This window comes from Condylura cristata, unplaced genomic scaffold (assembly GCF_000260355.1).
Source record: "Condylura cristata isolate star-nosed mole 26May11 unplaced genomic scaffold, ConCri1.0 scaffold00013, whole genome shotgun sequence".
Classification (NCBI taxonomy): domain Eukaryota; kingdom Metazoa; phylum Chordata; class Mammalia; order Eulipotyphla; family Talpidae; genus Condylura; species Condylura cristata.
In genome coordinates this window covers 21,666,991-21,687,232 of record NW_004567114.1, presented here as the reverse complement: position 1 = coordinate 21,687,232, position 20,242 = coordinate 21,666,991, and the positions used below count along the sequence as shown (strand labels likewise).

The 20,242-nt window shown below is 53.6% G+C and overlaps 1 protein-coding gene across 2 annotated transcripts in view; it reads right to left on the bottom strand.

The window, feature by feature from the left end:
• The window catches only part of ELMSAN1 (ELM2 and Myb/SANT-like domain containing 1), a 40,294-nt gene that overhangs the window by 19,166 nt on the left and 886 nt on the right, over positions 1-20,242 (bottom strand). For both annotated transcript variants that reach the window (XM_012724614.1, XM_004681705.2), the window contains exon 2: positions 892-2,612. In XM_012724614.1, coding sequence (XP_012580068.1) covers positions 892-2,376 — 1,485 coding nt within the window. In that variant the 5' untranslated portion in view covers positions 2,377-2,612. The remainder of the gene's footprint in view (positions 1-891; positions 2,613-20,242) is intronic.

The following is a 20,242-nucleotide window of genomic DNA, read 5'->3' as shown; positions in this document are numbered from 1 at the left end:
CTTCTGCCAGGTCTCTCTTCTTGGCCTGGAACAAGGGCCCCCATGGCTACATCAGTCACAATGGCTTACGGATGTGTTTTCTCTGGCTTGCATAGTGAATGGCACATAAAATAGTATATAAATATTCAAAACGCATCTCTGCAAAACAAAATAAGCAAAGAACCCTGGGGCAAGATAAGGGTGATTTTTGCATCGACTTCCCCACTGGCAAATGGGTAAACAGAAGTCAGGCTGTCCTGAAGCACAGTGCAAATTCTGCAGCCTGGTCCTACAGACATAGGGTTCACGCCTGTATGTATGCAGGTGAAGAGGCAAGCATCAACCAGTTTTAGATGCAGACAGTAGGCTTCAAGCGGAGCTTTGGAACCTCGGGAAATCCCTCTTTAGCAATAAAAATGGGAACAAATGAGCAGCCCTCTATACTTGTGAGCAAGTATAAGAATCTCCAGGACCACACAGGTGTCCAATTTCTGTCCATTCTTCTTTCCCATCATTTTTGTCTTGCCTTTGACATCAACTTTACTGAAGTATAATTTACATCAACAGAATGCACCCGTTTTAATTACAGTTGCATGCATTTTGACAAGTATCATCACCTGTATGGCATGCCACGTTGTCTTTAGCATCCTGCATCTGGAAGTGCTTTCCTCTACTCAACCTACAGTGGTGTACTGCACTTTCCTGCCTACCCCCTGGTATATAAAGCCCATCTTCCCTTCAGGTCAGATGCATTCTTTGCATGCAGGGAATTCAGAATTCCTTGAAATGTATGAATCCATACACTTCTTTCAAAAACTGAGAAAACTGCCCCCATGGGGCCTGTAATCCCTTGCTCTCCTCTCTTGGCTCTCTGCCCTCTGCCAGGTCCAGCTCCCACCCAGTGTCACTCACCTTTGCATTCTGCAGCGAGGCCAGCTCCACTGCCTTCTGGGCCAGGGTCAGCAAATTGGCCTCCTGGGACACCCGACGCCTCCGCCGTGTGCTCTGGATCACCCCACCACGTAGCACCTGCCCGCAGTCCCCTGTGCCCACTGCCCGTATGGCCTCCTCACTGCCCATGGGAGCAGCCTCCCGCTCTCGGCCGTTGGGTGCCAGCCTCTCCCCGTCGGACAGCAACTGCGACTCCCTGAGCTCCATTGGAAATCCCAGAGCTTCAGCATGAGGCTGCCCCAGGGTGCCAGGTGGTGGCTGCTGCGGGGGCCAGTGATGTAGGAACAGGTTGCTGGTGGGCTCCTGCCCAGACTGGGTGCCAGCCCCATCCAGAGTGGTGGGCGGCAGGACACCCTCCTTAGAGAGGCGGCGAGAGCGGCGGGGGAAAGGGATCTGGACCTGAGGTAGCACAGGCTGTGTGGCCGACTCCTGCAGGAGGGCCTTGCGCAGTTCTGGGTTCATGTCAGGGTTGGGAGGGAAAGGGTAGGGTGCCATGCTGTGGTGAGTCAGGTGGGGCTGCCCCAGTGGCCCGGCTGGCTGTAGGCCAAAGTCCTGGGCCTGCTGCGAGGGTGGCTGCTGCATAGAGTAGAAGTTCTCAAAGAGCGGCATTTGGGGCAGGGCTGCCGCCTGCTGCTGCTGCTGCTGCTGCTGCTGCTGCTGCTGCTGCTGCTGCTGCTGCTTCTGTGGTGCAAAGCCCGCGACGGGGTTGGCAGGCGGTGGGCCTTGCCGGAAGACCTGCCGGTTCATTTGATGGCCAAATGCCAGCTGGAAAGGTTGAAGGGGTAGGGTCTGGTTGGGGGGCTTCTTGGCCACGTGGAACGAGTTCAGGGGCGCCTGGGGCTGCCCTACATCCAGCTGCAGCTTCTGTGGCATCATGGGGTGCACTGCGTTTCCGTAGCGGTCAAGCTGCGGCCCCCCTCCCTTCTCCCGCTTCAGTGTCTCAGGGTGGTTATAGTAGGTAGAGACCCCCATGCCAGGATGAGGGCTCCCCTTGGGTCCGCTGTAGAGGGGCAGGCCATGGCGGTTCCACGCAGAGTGGGGTGGCGGCTGGCCCGGCTGCTGCTGCCAGCTGCTGTCACTCACGCCTCCAGCCCCTCCACGCTCCGGCCCCCGCCCTGGAGCCATCACGGAGTTGGGCCACTTGACCGAGCCTACCTGCTGGGACAGCATGGCCGCCGTGGTCCGCTCAGACCCATACACCACAGAGTTCAGCAGGGCCAGGCTGTTGGAAGGGGGCAGTTCCACAGGCTGGGAGGCGGAGGTGGCCCCTGCTGGACCCTCGTGCCCAAAGTAAGACTCCTCTTTCACTCTAGAGGACTGTGGAGGGGCCGGCGGCTGTGGGGGGGCCTGCAGGTGTGGGGGCTGCTCCTTGGGAGCTGGATCCTGGTCCCCAAAGTGGCAACGCTTCCGCTTAGTCTGAGCCTTAGGCTGGGCCTGGAGGTTCATGGTGTGGCCAACAGGGCCCTGGCAGTGAGACCTAAGTCACTGGCTGTCCATCCCCTGCGAGGGGGGAGGTCCTGCTGGGGCCCGCTCAAGTCCAGGAGTCAGTGGGAATGAAGGCAAATGCGGGGTGGTGCCGTCGGCCCGGAAGACAGAAGGGCTGGTCCTTCCTTTCCTCTTGGTGGAGAGGCTCTTGGGCTCGGCTACTCTTCCCGCTTCATGATGCCTCAGGGCCCGGAAGCCTGCAGACAGAAGAGTGATCGTGTCAGGCTATCTCGGGAGTCGGCCCAAAAGGGAGGGGGACCCCTCGGGCCTCACAGGGGCAAGCTGAAGGCCACACGGAGCAGCACAGGTGAGGCAGGAGGCAGGGCGCTGGGCAGCCTGCCAGGCTCTGTGACTCTCCCTCGTCCCTTCTCCTCCCCTGCCTGCTTAGGTGCTGAGATTGCTATACAGGATTGTGTGACTTGTGCCCCGCCAAGGGACAAGTGGCACAGAAATCCAGCCTGAACCCATGTGGTCAAGCTGGGGAGAGAGGTGACAAAGGCCATGTTGGGCTCTCTCCTTCTCTGTTGAGGCCTCTGCCAGGTCTCACATCTGCCCTCTCTACAAGATGCAAGTGGGGCTTTACACAGCCAGCCAGTGCACCTTCGGGTGCCCTAAGCACCCCGGGACACAGGAAGTAGAGGGAACAGGGTCACTGCCATGCGCAGCCCCAGGGTCAGGAGCCCCACAGAGTCCCTTGCAGAGTTTGGGGCCCTGCCTTATGCTCCAGGCCTTTGCACAGAGACTAGTAGGTGAGGCCCCAGAAGGGTGGGTGCAGCACTAGCCCCACCCCTGGGAGGAGCTGCTGGGTGAGACTGCAGAGCCAGAGTCGTCCCCAAACCAGCACAGAACCTGTTTGGCAGCCCAGGCGGGCTGAAGGCGGGATCCTGACTGGTTGCTGGCCAGCAGTCCCCACCTACCCACCTCCACTGCCAGAGAGCTCCTGGCAGTCCAGCAGGGGAGTAGGACAAGTACAATATTGAAGGGTGGGGACGGCTGGGACTGAGGCTACAACATGGCACGACTACGGTGCTTATGGCATTTCTGTCGTTTGTTTTCTAACGAGATTCTGAAAAAGACAACAGGTTGTTTTATTTATCCTGCTACAGCACAGAAAGAAGCAAGACCACTATTTTGTAACACACACGTATTTTTATTACAGATGCATAAATAATAAAATGCGTAACATGCATGCATATCTAATGTGTACGTATTTTTAGACTTTTTCTTTCTTCCGAGAGGGGTTTTTTGTTTCCTACCTGAGAAGTTGGTAGGTGTGAGAGCTACCTCTCCCCACACTCAGACTGTCCTCGGTCAGTCTGGCTAGGAGAGGTCTGGGAAGCAAATCTACAGGTCCAGGGAGATCTCAGAGCTCAGCTCCTACCACTGCCAGTTGGTTTTCGCAGCCAGGGAGTTCCCAGGAAACCAGTCAGAACAGAGGCCTGGGCGGTACCGCGGGCAGGCTCTCGGCAGGAGCCTGGCCACACCGGTGACGGTCCCGGCCCCAGGGAGCCTGAGGTGCTATCACTCCGGTGCAGGCTTCCGCAACTCCCCACCCCTACCCCTCCCCTCGGCGGCTGCAGTGACTCACTCCAGCCTGCCGGCCTTTCACTTTCACCCAGCACCCATGAGGGGAGGAACTTCCTCCTCCATTTCCTTCCTCAGTTCCTGGCCCTGAAATGAGTGAGAGTCTCCCCACGGTCACCCCCTTTGTCTTCACAGGAGGGGGGGGAGGGGCGGAGACTGAGCATCTAAGTCACCCCGCTGCCCCCCACTCACCCCTCCAGACAGGAGTGGGAGGATTTGGACAAGCAGAGCACTGCGGTCGGCCACAGCAACAACCCTTTGAACAAGCAGCATTTCTCTTGCTTTTCAGATCTCATTACCTGCCGGCCAGCCCAATTCAGGGCAGAGACCCCAGTCCGTCCCCGGACTTAAAACAACGCTGGGCATCACTGTGAGGCCAGCTCTGCCTCCCCGATCGGCACAAATGAACAAGAAGTGCGTGTCTGCAGAGGCTAGACCGGGAGAGCGCTCTGAGCGGGGGAGGAGGCCCCCACAGCAACTCCCTGGTCTGGCTCCCACCCCCATTCTCACAAGGGCTTGAGCCTCCCCTCACTCCCCAGACACAGACCTCCCCCCATCTCAGCCTGGGAGCCTGGGGCTCAGGGCCTGGAGGAAGGGAAGCCCCACAGGGCAGACGGCCTGGGTGCACAGGGGTCTGGTGAGGGGACACAGGGGCCCAGGTGCCGTCTGTGAATGGGTCCCACAAGTCAGCTCCTCCCCCTCACCCCACACACACCAAGGAGGGCCATCCTCAGGATATCACACGTTTCCAAAGCTGGAGACAGGACTTGCTCAGAAGAAATCAAGGGGGCCAATAATGGGAAGGCTGCAACATCGACACACTTCCTGCTACAGAGGCCTCTCTGCCACCCTCACGGGAGGCTAAGAGTGCAAAGAACATGGACACCAGTCCTGAGACCCTCGTAGGAGAGAGTCCACTCATTGTCTGGGACATGGGGAGAAAAGTGGACGGTGCCTAGGGGCCCTGGACCAGCGGGGGGAGATGCACCAAGGCCGCAGGGTCAGTCATCGGACGAGGTGCTGCAGCAGGGAGGTGCTGCAGCAGGAGCACAGCAGCACGCACCTGCACCAGGCAGGTCCGAAGCATTCTGCATGCAGCGAATTCCTTCCACAGGCGTGCAGCAGCGTGATGCATGATGCACTATTATTTTAACCTCCATTTCACAGGTGAGTTAGATGAGGCTCAGTGGGGCTAAGGAACCTGCCTATAGTCACACGGTAATTATGTGGCAGAACCAGGACTGGAAGCTAGAGCTGTCTGACGCCAAGACCAAGAGCTTATTTCTCATCCCGAAGACATGCCACAAAGACACTGGGTCTTTCTCCAAACGTCCCTTCCCACTCTCCATCTCAGAACAAGGATTTTCTGTACACAGAGTTTCCTTACCCTTGCTGGAACTGCAGGCAGGTAACCTCTCCCATCCTGTTCTCCCCAGGTGTAGCTGAGATACCTACCCGCTTTTACGAGAAGGGGAATCATCAGAGAGGAGGCCTGAGATGGCACTGGCCACTGAGGTCCCAGCCTCTGCTCCTGGCCTCTCCAGCCCTAGCAAGCCCTCCCTGGCTCAGTTCTGTGGCCACTGACGGGGCTTCCAGCTGTCACATGTCACACATACCTCGCCACCTGCATGTCTGGGCAGAGCTGAGCCACCTCCTCCCATTTCTCTTGCCTCAACCCTCTGCCCCTCAGGTGGAAGTCAACCTGGCCTTCCTTATAGTGAGGAAGAAGATGGAAGTCTTCTTTTGCCAAGGCCACAGACTTGTGGGCCAACTCCCCAGCGCTGCAGGGAAGCGGGTGTCATGAGGAACTCTGCAGACGGCTCACCTTCTGCGTCTGACAATAGATGAACACTGAACACTGCAGAAGGAAACCCACAGTCACCGCGGGGGCCCCTGACTCCGCAACCCATTCTATCTGCCTGACTGTCATAGGTCTTGTTTACTCTTCCCTCCTCCTCAATGCTGCAACCAATCCCTGACCAGATTCACAAATACTATGCTCTGGACAGATGCCAATGGCCAGGGACTTCGGAGGCTTTCAGGAGACTCGATGGGTTCAGTAACGAACCCACATACGTGTTTTACAGACACATTAGGGAACACTTTTGGGTGTTCTGTGCTGATGGTAACACTGTGCCCCCCAGGGATGGCAATTCACACACATCGCTCCCCATGGGCTGTGAGCAGCACAGCTGCTCCCCCATCATTAGCTAGGAGAGTCCAATGAGCCCTCACCACAGGGCAGTAGGACAGGCCACAGCCACTGAAAGGACCAAGGCCACCTACAAGTTTTGGGGCATTTAGGGTGGCTTCTGGGAGATAAGGTTATTAGGAGTCAAGATTATACAGGTAAGAGTGTCCAGTTTGGTGCAGTGGCCACAGGGTGCCGCTCTTACTTGGGCATGAGAGCTGGGTAAGAGGGCACCTTTGGTGCTGGGAGGTTAATACTCCAAGTTCCTGCTCTCACAACCTGGGGCACCCTCGGCTCTACTAGCTCAGCAACAGGAAGTAGGGTGTCAGAACTCATGTGTTTCCCACTCAAGGCAAAATAAGCCCTGAATCTGCAGGCCAGCCAGTCTCTGAGCACCAAAGAGGCTATCTTAGGACAAAGTCTAAACTCCCTGCCCACAATCCCTGCAGACTTTGGCTCCTGCCACCTGTCGGAACACTCTATGACTGAGCCAGCTGTTCAGGGCCTACAATGTTCTGTTCCTGCTTTGCTTTCAGGCCACTGACCAGGGAGAACCTCCACCTAGGACACCTTGCATCCTTCTCATCTGGTCAAGTATGACTCATCCTTCAGGCCTCAGATGCTTCTTCCTCTGGGAAATCTTTCCTGACCCCAAGGCTGAGCCAGGGACTACACTGAATCCATAGCACCTCCTAAACCCTACAATTGCATTCAACACTCCAAATTCAAGGTGCCTATTTCTCTGTCCCCAGACAAAGAAAGCAAGTTTCACAGGGCAGAGTTTGCAGACCGTTGGACCTTGGCACTTGACTTGTATCTGCCTCTTGGGATGCTCATTTAAGCCTGTATTCAAGGTGAGTCAGCGTATGCCTGGACAGAGGCACTACTCATGGCCAGAGTGTCCGCCCTGGGCTCCTGCCCCGCCCTGATTTCCGGGATCTCTCCTGGGTACGTCTCAGAGCTTCCCACGAGCGGAGATGAAATGAAAAGGGCCGAACCTCCTAACTCCGCCCTCCCCGACAGTGTCCCCAGACCCCTTCAACTCAGCAAATCCTCTCCAATTACTTCCTCCAAGCCACTTGCCCCTTGATGGTTACTTGCCCCATGCCACATGCACAACAACTGGAGAAGTATCAGCCCACCACTGTTCCTAGGCTTTGCCCAAGGCGGAATTCCCACCTCTGCCGACACCAGCGACACCAGCACCAGAGACATGAGCCGTGCACTGTTTACCCGACACCCTAATGTGGCTGGGCTGGGCCTCAAGATACACACAGGTGCCCGCAAGGATTAAGGGGTCCTTCCTAGAGAACCATAGTAGCCCTCTGGTCCAGGCTTAGATCCTGGACAATCTCTCTCAGGCCTCTCTGGCAGCAGACAGGCTGGGCAAGTGACCTGCAATTGTCATCTTCAGCCCGTTAGGACTGCCCAGCCATAGATGGGCCTTCCCCTTGGGACACAATGCAAACACTGGCGATGCTGTCTGCACCCTTCTGGCTGGGAGTGCACACCCAGGCTGAAAGACCCCATTTCTCCAAGCCACCAGACACATAAATTCTTGTTTTCAAGGGGTTTGCAAGCCAAGAAGGAAGGGAATGCCAGCAACAGAGACTACAACATGCCTCCTAGAGAGTCACTTGCCCTGGGGGCATGAGAGAGAAGGTCTATGACTTGCCTGTTCCCAATCCAGAGAGAGTCCTTGGATTATCACTTCTCTAGACTGAACTTCAGCTCTGAAGTGCAGAGCCCGGGCCCATAGGCCTGGGAGTCACATATATCCTGGGTTGCTGCCATCAGCTGCGAAGTTCCGAAGGGTTTGCCAGGGTTCAAGTGGCTGCAGTTCAAGCTTTGATGGTAAAAAGGCCAACACTAAGATGCCTTTAAAGGGGTATGTGGGAGAGAGAAATCTCACTGCATACGGAGGCACCCTCAGGGCTTCATTCAAGCATCTATCCCCAACCCTTAGGCCCTGAAAACACCCCCAGGATGTCCATGAGAAGCCAGGACAAGCAGGTCTGTTTTACAGAAGGGGAAGTTGAGGCACAGAGAAAACAAGAGTCATAGCCAATGACAAAGTTTCGACCACACTGGGGAGACTGGCTCCCTCCCTCCTAGAGGTAAAGGATTATGGCAGCCCAAGAAAACCCTTCCAATAGGACTCAGGAATCCCAAAGTGGGTAAGTTTTAAGCTGGCAGGTTTGGGCTTTCTTTCTTTCTTTTTTTTTTTTTTTTAATTTTTTAATTTTTTTTTTCATTTATTTATTTGTACATACAGAACTGGGGTACAGGCCAGAGACTCAGGGGCAGTGAGACAGAGTGAGGAGCAGAACAGGCAGATCAACGAAGCACACTGCTGAGGGGAGCAGCGGGCGGGTCAGGAGAGGTCTGCCACGCCATGTGGTCTCCTCTGGGGCAGGCGGGAATCGAACTCATAAGGAAGTGGCTTCAGCTTCTCAGTGCAGTGCTTCAACCCGCTGCGCCACCAGGGAGGGCCGGTTTGGGCTTTCTATACAAGAGATACAACAATGTCCTACAGCAAGTTCCTGAACAGAAGCTCTAGAGTCTCATGGGGAAAAGGAGGGGTCATGATCTCCTTACAGGCCCCAACTAAGGAGCAGCTCATGCCCCCAGAGGCTGCACCAGTTCCTTCCTACCCTCTGAACAGGCCTGGCTCCCTAGCAGGTGGAGGACAGGGATATCTAGAATCTGTGCCTGAGCCCCAATGTCAAACCAGCTCCAGGCCAAGATACAGAGAAGGGCACCTTCCGGCCTCTCCCTGCCCCCTCCCTCCTCCCTATGCAAGCATTCTCTGCAACCCCACAGGTTTGTCTACTACCCCTTCAACCACTCAAAAAGCATTTGCTGAGCACTGGCTGTAAAAACCAGGCTCTGGGAAGACAAAGCAGTCTCTTAACTTCACAGAGCTTCAGTTGGAGACAGAAACACACACTGATTGCAATGAAAGGTGGCTCATGCAGGAGCCAGAGGGAAACAGGGACCAAGGAGATTCCCTGACTTTGAGCCTTTGCTGGAACTTTCCCCCTGCCTGAAGGTCCTGCCTTCACTGACAATGTACCTTCTTTCAAAGTCTTCCTCCTCTGTGCAGCCCTCTAGCACATACTGTTCTCACTCTTTCAGAATCTTCATGCTGCCACACTGTTATACTGTGTGTTAACCACTGTTCCATAAAGCTTCTTCAGTTCTCTAATTTCTGCACTGAGGTTGGGAGAAGCAGAGGGTGGAGGCACTGTAGCCCAATAGGGAAGGCAGTGGACCGGGTATCTGGTTCAAAAGCCACCACTCACTTAACGAGGGTGAGCTGGGTAGACCAGGCCTATGTCCAGGAATCAAAGAAACACTTTTGTAATGAGCAACTGCCACATAACATAGGAGCCACAAACACTACCCACATGCCCAATCTGTGTTAGGGCTGCTTATAACCACTTATTTCCACCTGAAACATGAGGAGAGGTTGACTCTGAAAAGTACTTGTTCTAGGTTACGGCCTCAGATCACAAGTGAAAAGCCAAGATTCTAATCCAAGCCTGGTAACTCCAAACTCTCGGTCTTAGCCTTTTGCTGATGTGTCAAGCAATTTTTCTCAAACCCACTCTGGGTAAGGTGATGGTAAGGGAGCTGGGTGAGAAATTTGCAATGCTTCATAAGCAATCCAGATGGTGACCAGGAGCTGGATTTGCGGGGAAAATGAGAGGGTCAATTTCTGGCATAGTATAGTTCAATTTTCAAGAACCTACCTCTCCTTGATCCCCATAAGAATCAGCTGCCAGAGGCCCTCCCTGGTGGCATGGTGGGTTAAAGCACAGCACTAAGAAGCTAAAGCCACTTCAGCATGAGTTCGATCCCTGCCCCTGGAGGTGATCCACATGGCGCGACAGACCTCTCCTGACCCACCCGCTGCTCCCCTCAGCAATGTACTTCGTCAGTCAACCTGTTCTGCTCCCCCACCCTCTCACCGCCCCTGCAACTCTGGCCTGTACCCCAGTTCTGTATGCATAAATAAATAAATCTTAAAAAAAAAAAAAAGAATCAGCTGCCAGAGTGTCATGTCCCGCCTAAGAGACACAAGGGATCCTATGGGGCCCTGAGTGGACTTTGCTCTCAGCTCACCCTAGGGTTGACCATGGTACTCTTACGGTAGCTGAGGCCCAGCTGAATGCCAGAGTTCACTGAACTATAAGCATTGCAGGCAAATGTATTGTTTGCCAGGCACTGTGCTAAAAGCATTTCAAGACAACAACTCATTTAACCCTCAGCTCTTCTTTGTCTCATTTTACAGGATAATGATATGGAATGTTATAATCAAAATCATCTATTTAACACTACAGAAGACAGTAGTGGAGTAATAGAACAAAAATGAAATAAGACAGAATCAAGTAGCAAAATGGCAGACATAAATGCTAAAACCAAAACATGATCCAAATTACACACTGATTTCAAAAGACATACACTTTAGATTTAAACTATATTCACAGATAGTTTAAAAGTAAAAGGACAGAAAAAGATCTATCAGGCAACCAGTAACCTAAAGAGAGCTGGGGTGGCTATACTGATACTAGACAACATAGACTTGAGGACAAAAAATACTAGTAGAGACAAAGAGGGACATTTTATAGTGATAAAAGTCACCACTCATCAAGAACATAAAACAATTATAAACATATATGCACCTAATAACAGAGCCCCCAAATACATGAAGCGGAAACAGTCAGAATTAAAGGCAGAAACAGACAATTCAACAATAATCGTTGGAAAAGTCAACACTACACTTGCAATAATGGACAGAGCCACTAAATAGAAGGTCATCGAGAAAATAAAGGACTTAAACCCAATAAAGCAATTAGACCTAACAGATACCTATTGAACATGACAATCAATGACAGAATGAACTTTTCTCAAGAGTACAGGGAATATATTAATGATAAATCAAGCCATAAAACAAGTCTCAATAAATTTAAAAGAGTTGAATCATTCACTGTTGTGTTCTCCAATCAAAGGGAGACAAAAATAAAAATGGAGAACTAAAGGAAATTTGGGGAATTTCAAGTAAATGAAGGTTAGAAGTAACTATCAAGTTCTCATAGCTCAGAAAGGCCATGTGTAGCATCTTTCAGCCCATTTGGTCAAATTTTTACAGTTCTAGGTGCAGAAGCCACTGATCTCAGAAGTCTGCAAATGCCTGGGTAATCCCCTTTCATTCCCCACAACAGACACACAGAACCTGACTGCAAGCTTGATCCCAGAATCAAAACTACTGGGGAAGGAAGAGGGCTGTGGGGCCATAAAGTTTGTCAGGCAGCCCTGCTTCTCCCTGGGAAAATGGCAACAAACATTTTCACTACCCCAGTCAGTTTACAGAATGTCCAAAGAGCAGGTCCCTCCCCAAAGAAGGGAGTTTATAGACCACTTCCTCCAAGCTAGGCACTTTACATATTCTAATCCATGTTCATAAATGTCCCTTGGAAGTAGTTTTAAGTTGCTAAGGCAACAGAAGCAACAGTCTTGCTTGTCTGTCCTCAAAGTCCCTGCTCTTTCCATCACTTTTCTAGAAAAACCCTACATCTACACTTGTGGGACTCAAAAAGAACATTACACATGAGAACCCCAAAAACCGACTGTGGAGGACCAACCCCCCCAGCATGCCCGTGTTCTCTCTCACTGCTCCCCCCTCCAGCTGCTGCTCTTCCTGGGACCAGTCCCAAATAGAACATAGTAAATAACACTAAGACACCACCCCCCAAGAAATAATCCCAACACTAGACTGCCAGAAACAAGTTTCCCTCCAGGTCGGGGGTAACTTTAAGTAAATCCCTAGTTTTGGGGCAGCAGGACTACAGAGGTGAGGTGGGCCCTGCAGGGTCAGCAGGATCTCACCACGGAATGAGTCTCTACACCACATGGAAAAAGAGGCCCCAATTTGGCCTGCTGTTGCCAGAATTCACCGGTTCTTGGAGCAGGGCCCAACTAGGTAATCTGAAGAGATCTGAAATAGCAAAAGATGTCAGAGTGCACTTAGTCCAATTTCTCCCTTCACTAAGCAGCGCAGAGAAGGAAAGACACCTGCATGAGGATACACAGTCAAGAGCAGAGTCCAGTGTTCAGGACTCCAGTCACAATGCTCCATGCCTCCATTTAGGCAGGTCCCACCTTTGGGCAAGACACCGGCAGAACTGCAGCCTATGTAAACTCTAAACATCACACCAATAAGAGTTTCTACTTCACCATCATCATCATCACCTCTAACATTTCTTGAGGGGACTAGTTGCCAAACACTATACATGTATTATCCTGTTTAATCCTGACCGAAAGGTGGGTATTATTACTCTCTCCCTTTCTCAGTAAGGAACCTGAGGAGCCACGGGGTAAAATCACTTGCCTGAGGTCTAGGAGAATAGAGGTGAGGTCAGAATTGGAACGCGGAGCCCTTTCTGCCAACTTCCTCCCCAGAGTTTCAGGCCCAGCCTCCAGCTTAGGCTGCCTCACCAGGTTGTCTGGGGTGGGTGGCAGCAGCCTCAGCTGCTCATATTTTCTCCTGGAGAGAGGCTCCAACTGGCCTGAAAACCTTTGTGATATTCTAGAAGTCTGGCTGCTTGGATGAGGGAGGAGAGTAGCATCTTTGAAGATGAAGAGGCTACTGGCTATTACCAGCACTGGACCAACCTGTGGAAGGTTCAACATCTGCTCAAGAGGAAGCCACACTCCTCTCCACCCACAGCTGGCTAAGGGGCTCATTAAAAATCCAATCTCCACTCTCCCCTTTCTTGTCAGGTGACACTGAATCCTAATGGAATCCCTGATGCTGTCCTTTCCCCAGGTACCCAAAAGTCTGAGTCAAGTCAGCTCCATGTTTGGGTTCCTACCTGTTCCCCAGGGGATTGAGCATCAGCCTAGAAAGTCATCCACCTCTCTCCACCCGGCTCAGGGCTCTCTGGAGGGTTTCTTTTCAAGAACTTAAAATTCCTAAATAACATGTACTAATTGCACTTCCCAGTATAAGGGCTCAAACCTCTATTTCCTGGCCGATGGAACAAAGCCCTGAGAGGTGAAATGACTTGCCCAAGACACATGGCTGTGTACTTTGGGGAATGCTGTGGCCAGGACTTCCCAGATGGATGTTTTCACACTCAGAACCCCCTCAGATGAGATAGTCCTAGATATTTGCTTTCTCTCCTTCCTCGCCGGAAGATAGAACATGGGGCGGGGTGGGGGGGGTGCCGTTAGGGGTTGGGGAGGGGCTCTGTTTTGTTTTGTCAAGGGTACCAAGTTTTAGCAGCCCCACCTGGCAGTTCAGCAGTAGAAGACAGCAGGTAGGAATGGGGGATTTTCCTGCTGATTTGGATTTTTTTTTAAATCTTATTTATGCATACAATAACTGGGTTACAGGTCAGAGGTGCAGAGGGTGAACGGATTCACCAGGGACACAATGGGGAACAGAACAGGTGGATCTACTGAAATTTAAAACTGAGGGGAGCAGCTGGCGAGACAGGAGAGGTCTGCTGCGCCATGTGGGTCAGCTCCCTGGCCAGGGCTTGAACTCATGCCGCAGCAGCTGCATACAGCTTGATAGTGCTGAGATGTTAATCCCTGAGCCACCAGGGAGGCCCCATCCTGCTGATTTGGACCAGAAGAATGGGGGTGATTTGGGTCCTCAATACCTGCTAGGGACCATGAAACAAAAAACTTGCTGCCAGCAGAGGTGGGGTCCCAGCACAGTGCCTGGGCCTCCCAACCAGGCAGCTGAGTGAGCACAGAGAGCAGCCACCTCACTCACCAGTCAGTCAGTATCACGCCCTTTCTCAGGCCCTGGTCAAGATCCAGGGCCTTTGCCAAATGCTCACACATTCCTTGCGTTTCTCCAGTCTCTGAGCAGCTGCTGCAGGGCCTTTTCTCCTTTTTGATTTATTCTTTATTGTTCCTGAAATACACCCAGAGGCCTTTGGCACCAAGCGCCAGCAGAGCATCCAGCCCAAGCCCCAAGTAACCAACCAGGCTCTCTGGGACCTGGGCCAAGTCAGCTGAATGATGGGCCCCAGGGTGAGACCGAGCATCCAGGAAGGGAGCCCCAAGACCCACGCTATCCCAAACCGGGGGTCCCAGGGCTCTTCTCTAGACTACAGAGGCTGGGCTGCTTGGGGGAGGAACCACCTGAAGGTCTCTGGGAAGCCAAAAGCAAACCTTTCTGTCCATCCCATACACACAACTGACTCTCTGTGTCCCTTATGGCAATATCTCATGACTCAAGCTACCTTGTGAGGTGTTTAGAGAAAAAGGGCTCAAAAGGTCTTCCCCACCCTTCCCAGCCCAAAATATCTCCCCTATCAGTAGTGGTGCCGAATTCCTACAATCGGCATGTCATTCCAAGGGCCAAAGCATTGTTCCCTGTGCTCAGGAAAATAGGCCAGAGAAGGGCGGGGGCTGCACAGTAAAAAGAGACAGAGCGCAAAGTGGCCTCTCCAATCACCAGCCTCTCTGTGAGTCTCAGTTTCCTTATAAGCAAAGTGCATAAATAAGATCTTCATCTCATAGTTACTATGGGATCAAATGAGGTTAGTACATATATGGTGTAGCTGGCATGAAGTAAAGGAAGACTCAGTAAATGTGATTTCCTCCCCGCTTGCCAGGCACGGGTAGGTCCGCCATCATTATCAGGTTTCAACACCTACAAGGGGTCGAATAGTCCGATTCTTCCAGTTCCACAGCTGGCTGAAGGCAGAGCTGGTCAGGAGGAGGAGCACAAGGGCACTAGGAGGCCCAGTGCAGCGTCCGGCTCTGCAGGCATGCAGGCTATGCGGCCTCCGACAGGCGGAGCAGACACAGCACAGGCCTCCCCTGGACTCAGCTGTGTCAGCAGGGCCTGCAGGGACATGGCGGGACAGAGTCCCCTGATAATTCCTGGCAAGGCTTCCAGGCTCTTAAGGATGGGCCTCCACCCTCCTGAACTCACTCTAAGAAGAGCAATAAAAGGGAAGGTACCATCACCTGAGGGAGGCCAGGGACAGGGTGGCCACAGGAAGTATGAGCAGGGATACCAGAGACACAGGGCCTGCAGAGAGCAAACGAGCCCGCCCCCAGGCCACCACAGCGAATGTCCCACAAGTGGAAGTGCCCGCCTGGTTATTTTTGGCACATCTGCCCAAAGCCAGCAAGGGACGGCAGCTGTTAGTAACATGGAAGTGCTGTTTACACTCAAGTGTGCAAGCACTTCTGCAGGACAGTGAGGGCACCAGCAGGCACCTTGCAAAGGGCCTCTGCCCACTTTCTTCCTCTCCCAGCAGCCCCTGTAAGGTCCAATCTGTGCACCACATAGCTGACGTAGCGTGGTACTTCTGCTTTCACTCAGATCCAGTCTCCCAACCGCAAAACTCACTCACACACACAGACAAATAACTATGGAGCCAGCTGAGGACTGAGCCACACCCAGGGGCCGAGACAGTATTCCTCGGGGCTCTTCCTGCCCAGCACTGCAGCAGACCTCCCAACTTCCAAACTCCCAGAGAGGCAGGACAAAGGAGCAGCGCCCCTCTCCACCCTCCGAGGTTAGAGTGGAGGAGTGCCTGCTTCCTCATTTGAAAATGCAGGTGTGGGGCTAGGAGCCCCGAAGAGTTTCAGCTCTGGCACGGCTGCCGGGAGGTGCAGACTGTGCCTGGCACAGTTCTCTTCCCAGTAGCTGGGAGTGTAACAGGGTGGCCCCTCTCTCCCTGCCCTGTCACAGAAGAAGGGAGATGGGAGAAAGGCCGGCTCTGGGCTGCACTTCACTCTGGCCCATTTCTGAGTTCTAAGGCCTATCCCTTCAAAGAACTGGTGAATTCTGCCAACAGCAGACAACTGCTGCTGCCCAACTGCCTGGGAAAGTTGGGACTTGAAATCCTTCATTATTCTCCCTCCTCTTTGGCCCCCCACTTGCCCAGATAAGTTGAGAACCCCCTTTGGCTGCAAGCCTGGTATACTTCCCAGTCCCCGAGCAAGCTGGATCTGGACAAACCTCGCCTCTGATTATCCCTCCCCTTCCTGAGACTCCAGGAGGAAGAAGCACTCCCTGGAAAAAGTAATGCTCTTACGACCAGTTCCCTAAGGCTGGAGAGAAAGGCAGAGGGAACAGGGAACACCATCCCTGGCTGGGCCACAGCACAAGGCTGTGTTCCAGGAAGAGTAAGAATCGCTGCCAGGGTAACCTCAGGCCCCCAGACCTTCTCCTCCCCACCCCCCCATACCCCCCCACCCTAAAACACACAAACCACAGGCAGCAATGACATCCCTCAGGATGACCTCCACCCCCACCCAGGCAAAACCCCAGTGCTTTTTTCTGACATGTGGTAACTTTTTTCTTATATAATATCTTGGTATGCCCCCTCACACCCCCACATTTTTAATAGGTGAAAAAGCCAAAATGCTCTTTGCTGGGGCAACCCCACCCAAGCTCCACCCAAACTCCACTGAGGTCACACTGGAAGGCTTCAGGTGAAGTAAAGACAAGGGGACTTTTTCCACAGCAGGCGGAGAAGGCAGTCTTCCCCCCACCCACGTGAGCAGTTCAGCCTGAGGCCTGGGCGGGGAGGTTCCTGGGAGCACAATGTGATCTCTGGGAAGTTGATGCTCTTAACCCTAGGTGGCAGGGACTGAATCCCTCGTAAAGGCACACAGAAGCACTAGGGTCTGGGCCAGTCTAGGCGGGAGTGGATCACACAGTTGGGCCAGGCCTAGGGAATTGGAAAATGAATTTTGTTGATGCAAGTGCCAACAGCCTAGGAGACTGTTCTCCTACCCATGTGCAGGATACGCCCTCTTCCCTGGGAGGAGCAAAAGGCAAACAGGATCTGCACCAGGTAGGGAACATTTGCTGAGTGCCTACTATGTGCCAGTCACTTGGCCTGAAAGTTCTTGCTTAACCTTCACAGCAACCCTCTGAAATACTATTATCACCCCCTTTTAAAGGTGAGGAAACAGGTCCAGGAGGTGAAGCAATGCCCAAACTCACACAGCAAGGGAGAAGCTAGAGCACAAACTCAGGTCTGCTCAAGCCAGGCTTGGTTCCTGTGCACACACCAGACTTCCTTCAGAGAGACAGGGCCCGTGTTAGTTTCCACACACCATCCAGGAATGGTGTTCCCAAGGTGGGGGCGGAAGAGGGTGTGGACAAGTTTTGCTTGATGTCTCTGGAATCTGAATTGATGCCCCATTAACTGTTATTGTTCCAGATTGTGTGACCGTGAGAGCCCCTGTCAGTGTGTGTGGTGGGGGTGGAGGGAGGCGATCTGGATTCCAAACAGCAGTTTCCAACACCGAAGTTATGCTGTAATGCTTCTGATTCATGAAGTGAGCTCACGGTCTCACAGTATTCTCAATGTTGCTTCGAATGCAAATGTAGATCCTTAAGTAAGAACTGGGGATTTCAGCACACCCCACCTAGCTCCAGCCCAACATGCAGTTTATTTAGTTCAGCCACACACAGCTCTACTGTGCAGCAGCAACCCCTCCATGAGACTGCGTATTTCCTGCAACCATCAGTGAGTCAGGGAAGGCCGGAACCCCCAGGTTGCTTCCATACTGATGCATGTACACACACTGGACTAGTGCCAATGGGCTTGGCCAGAGGAAATGTCCAGGTGAGCAAATTTCCAGGCAGGAGACTCCCTGTTCTTCTATCCTGAGTCCCCAGTAGGGTCAGGATGACCAGGACATGTGCTGCAGCAGGTCAGTCAGAGGGCAGTGTCTGGAACTAGTTCACCAACACCAGAGTCCCCTCTCATGAGCTGACGCTTGAAGCCAGTGGTGCAGTAGGAGTCCCAGTGTAACAGGGTGGTCCCCAGGACTCAATGGACCTACCACCACATGGGCAAGTCCACAATTTTTTTCACAGAGATTCTGCCTTTATTTGTTCAACTAACTTATAAATAAATACCGGCTGGATGCAGGGATTTGTGGGAACAATGCAGATTATCCACTAGAGCGGAGGCTACAGAAACACTGCAATGTGCTTTCAGTATCTGACTTACACTAACTCACAAGACTCCTCACTGCAGTTCTGTAGGAGGCAGAGATGCTAGCTCTGAGTTTATGTTTTTCACATAAACTCATGTGCACACAAAGGACTACATAAGTGTTCAGAAGAAGGCTCAGCTGTCTCAACAGAAGGGGCATTTGCAACAGGACCAGAAGGATTAATAGGCACCGCCAGCTACTTGTGGCCAGCCCCCCCAGGAAGGTCTCCTTCTGGGAAACCCAACTGCAGAAGAGGGTTACTAAGGCCAGAGCTTCCTGACTGGGCTCACCCCCTTCCCGGATACTATGCCCAGTGCGCACATGCACGCACAAACACATGCGGACACACACACTCCCATTCAGGCAAAAAGGCCGGGCCTACTGGGCAGCCCTTCCCTGGGTTCTGCTGCCACGGGAGGTCCTTAGCTGAATCTGTAACACATATTGTCCTCCCCCCCCCCCCATTTATTAAAAGCAGCAGCCCACAGGGCCAAACACTCAGGCTATTTTTAAATCCCACATTTAAAAGCTGAACTCTCATCCCCATGGACACTCCAGGGTACACTTTCCTAGGGTGGGGTGAGGGGCTGACAGAGCCGCAGGGAGTAGGCATTCTGCCCGGCCCTTGGAGAGGCCACAGTGGCCCTGGGCAGGCTGTCCTAGTGGTAGCTGCGTTGACTGGGGGGTACCCTCCAGGTTTTTCACCCCTAGTCCCTCGGGAGCTGCTCAGCAGGCAGGAGCTAGCCAGAGGCCAATCTAATTCAGAGTGGAGGCTGGACTAGGGCCATGCCTGGACGGCTTATCACAGTAATTGAATGTTTACACCCCTATTATTCAGAGCTGAGGAAAAAGAGGGCCCATCAATTCTCAACCTGGGAAGGTTTCTCCTTTCCCCTTTGTGCCGAAGCCACCTATCGGCCTGCATCTAAGGAACATTTTTCTGACCCTAAATGGGTATGTGCCCCACCATGTCTGGGAGGTTCTAGAATGAGCAAGAGGATTCTTCCCCTCAGCCTGGGGCCTGCACCAAAGGACAGACCTCCTCTCGGCGCTGCAGCCCTACTTCGGCCTCCATCAGGGCTCCAGTCTCACCCTGAAGGCGCAGGGACCAGCAGCAGCCAGGCCTCTGGCCATTACCAGGCTCCCCCTGCTGGAGCAAGCCAGGCCTCCCCTCCCCCGTCACAACTGCCAACAGGGATCCCCTGCACACACGTGCCAGAGGCCTCCATAGTGAGCCAGGGCCAGCCAGCACAGCCCCGATCTTGCCAGCCCCTGAGCGAGAGTATACAAACGGGCACCCTGGGCCCGTGTGGGATGGTGGAAGCAGGAAGTAGCCACCAAGTTGTGACCAACAAAGTTTTAAATGGGGAGAGTAACTTCCCCTTTCATCCTTCCAGCAGCTCTCTGGAGGCTGGGCCGGACTTCCCGGTGGCCTCGGCTTGGAGGGGCAGGTATCTCCTCCAGGTCAGCTTCCTTGGGGCTGAGGCCTGAAAGCCCCGGGGAGCCGCCCGGCCCTGACCCGGAGTCGCCCTGATCCGGAGTCGGGGCCTTCAGGGGGGCAGCCTGGCGCACAGGCGCCCCTCTGTGTGAGTTAGGAGGGCGCAAGGAAAACTCTACCAAGCCGGCCAAATGCCGGCGCCAGGCGAAACCCGGGTTCCGGAGTTACACCCAGACACACACAGTGAAGCATGGGGGGCGGTGGTGATGGCCAGGGCCACAGCCGCTGGGTGTGGGGTGTGCGTGGGCGGGAAAGCGGGATGACAGGTCTGAGGTGGGCCAGCAGTGCCGGGGAGTGCCCGGCGGCAGCTCCGGCTCAGGCCTCTCAAGCACTGGCCCCAGTTCCCTGCCACCCCTGCATCTCTGCCTCCCGAGCTGAGGGTGTGGGCACGGTCTCCACGTCCACTTGCCCGTGCACGCGAGAAACGGAAGGGGCCCCGGCTGTTCCAAAGCCTCTCGGGGGCCAGAGCTGGGTCACGCACACCGGTCCCCGAGGACACCACGTTCGCTTCAGGCGGCGGAGGAAAAGCCTGATTCCAGAGCCGCCGCCGCCGCCGC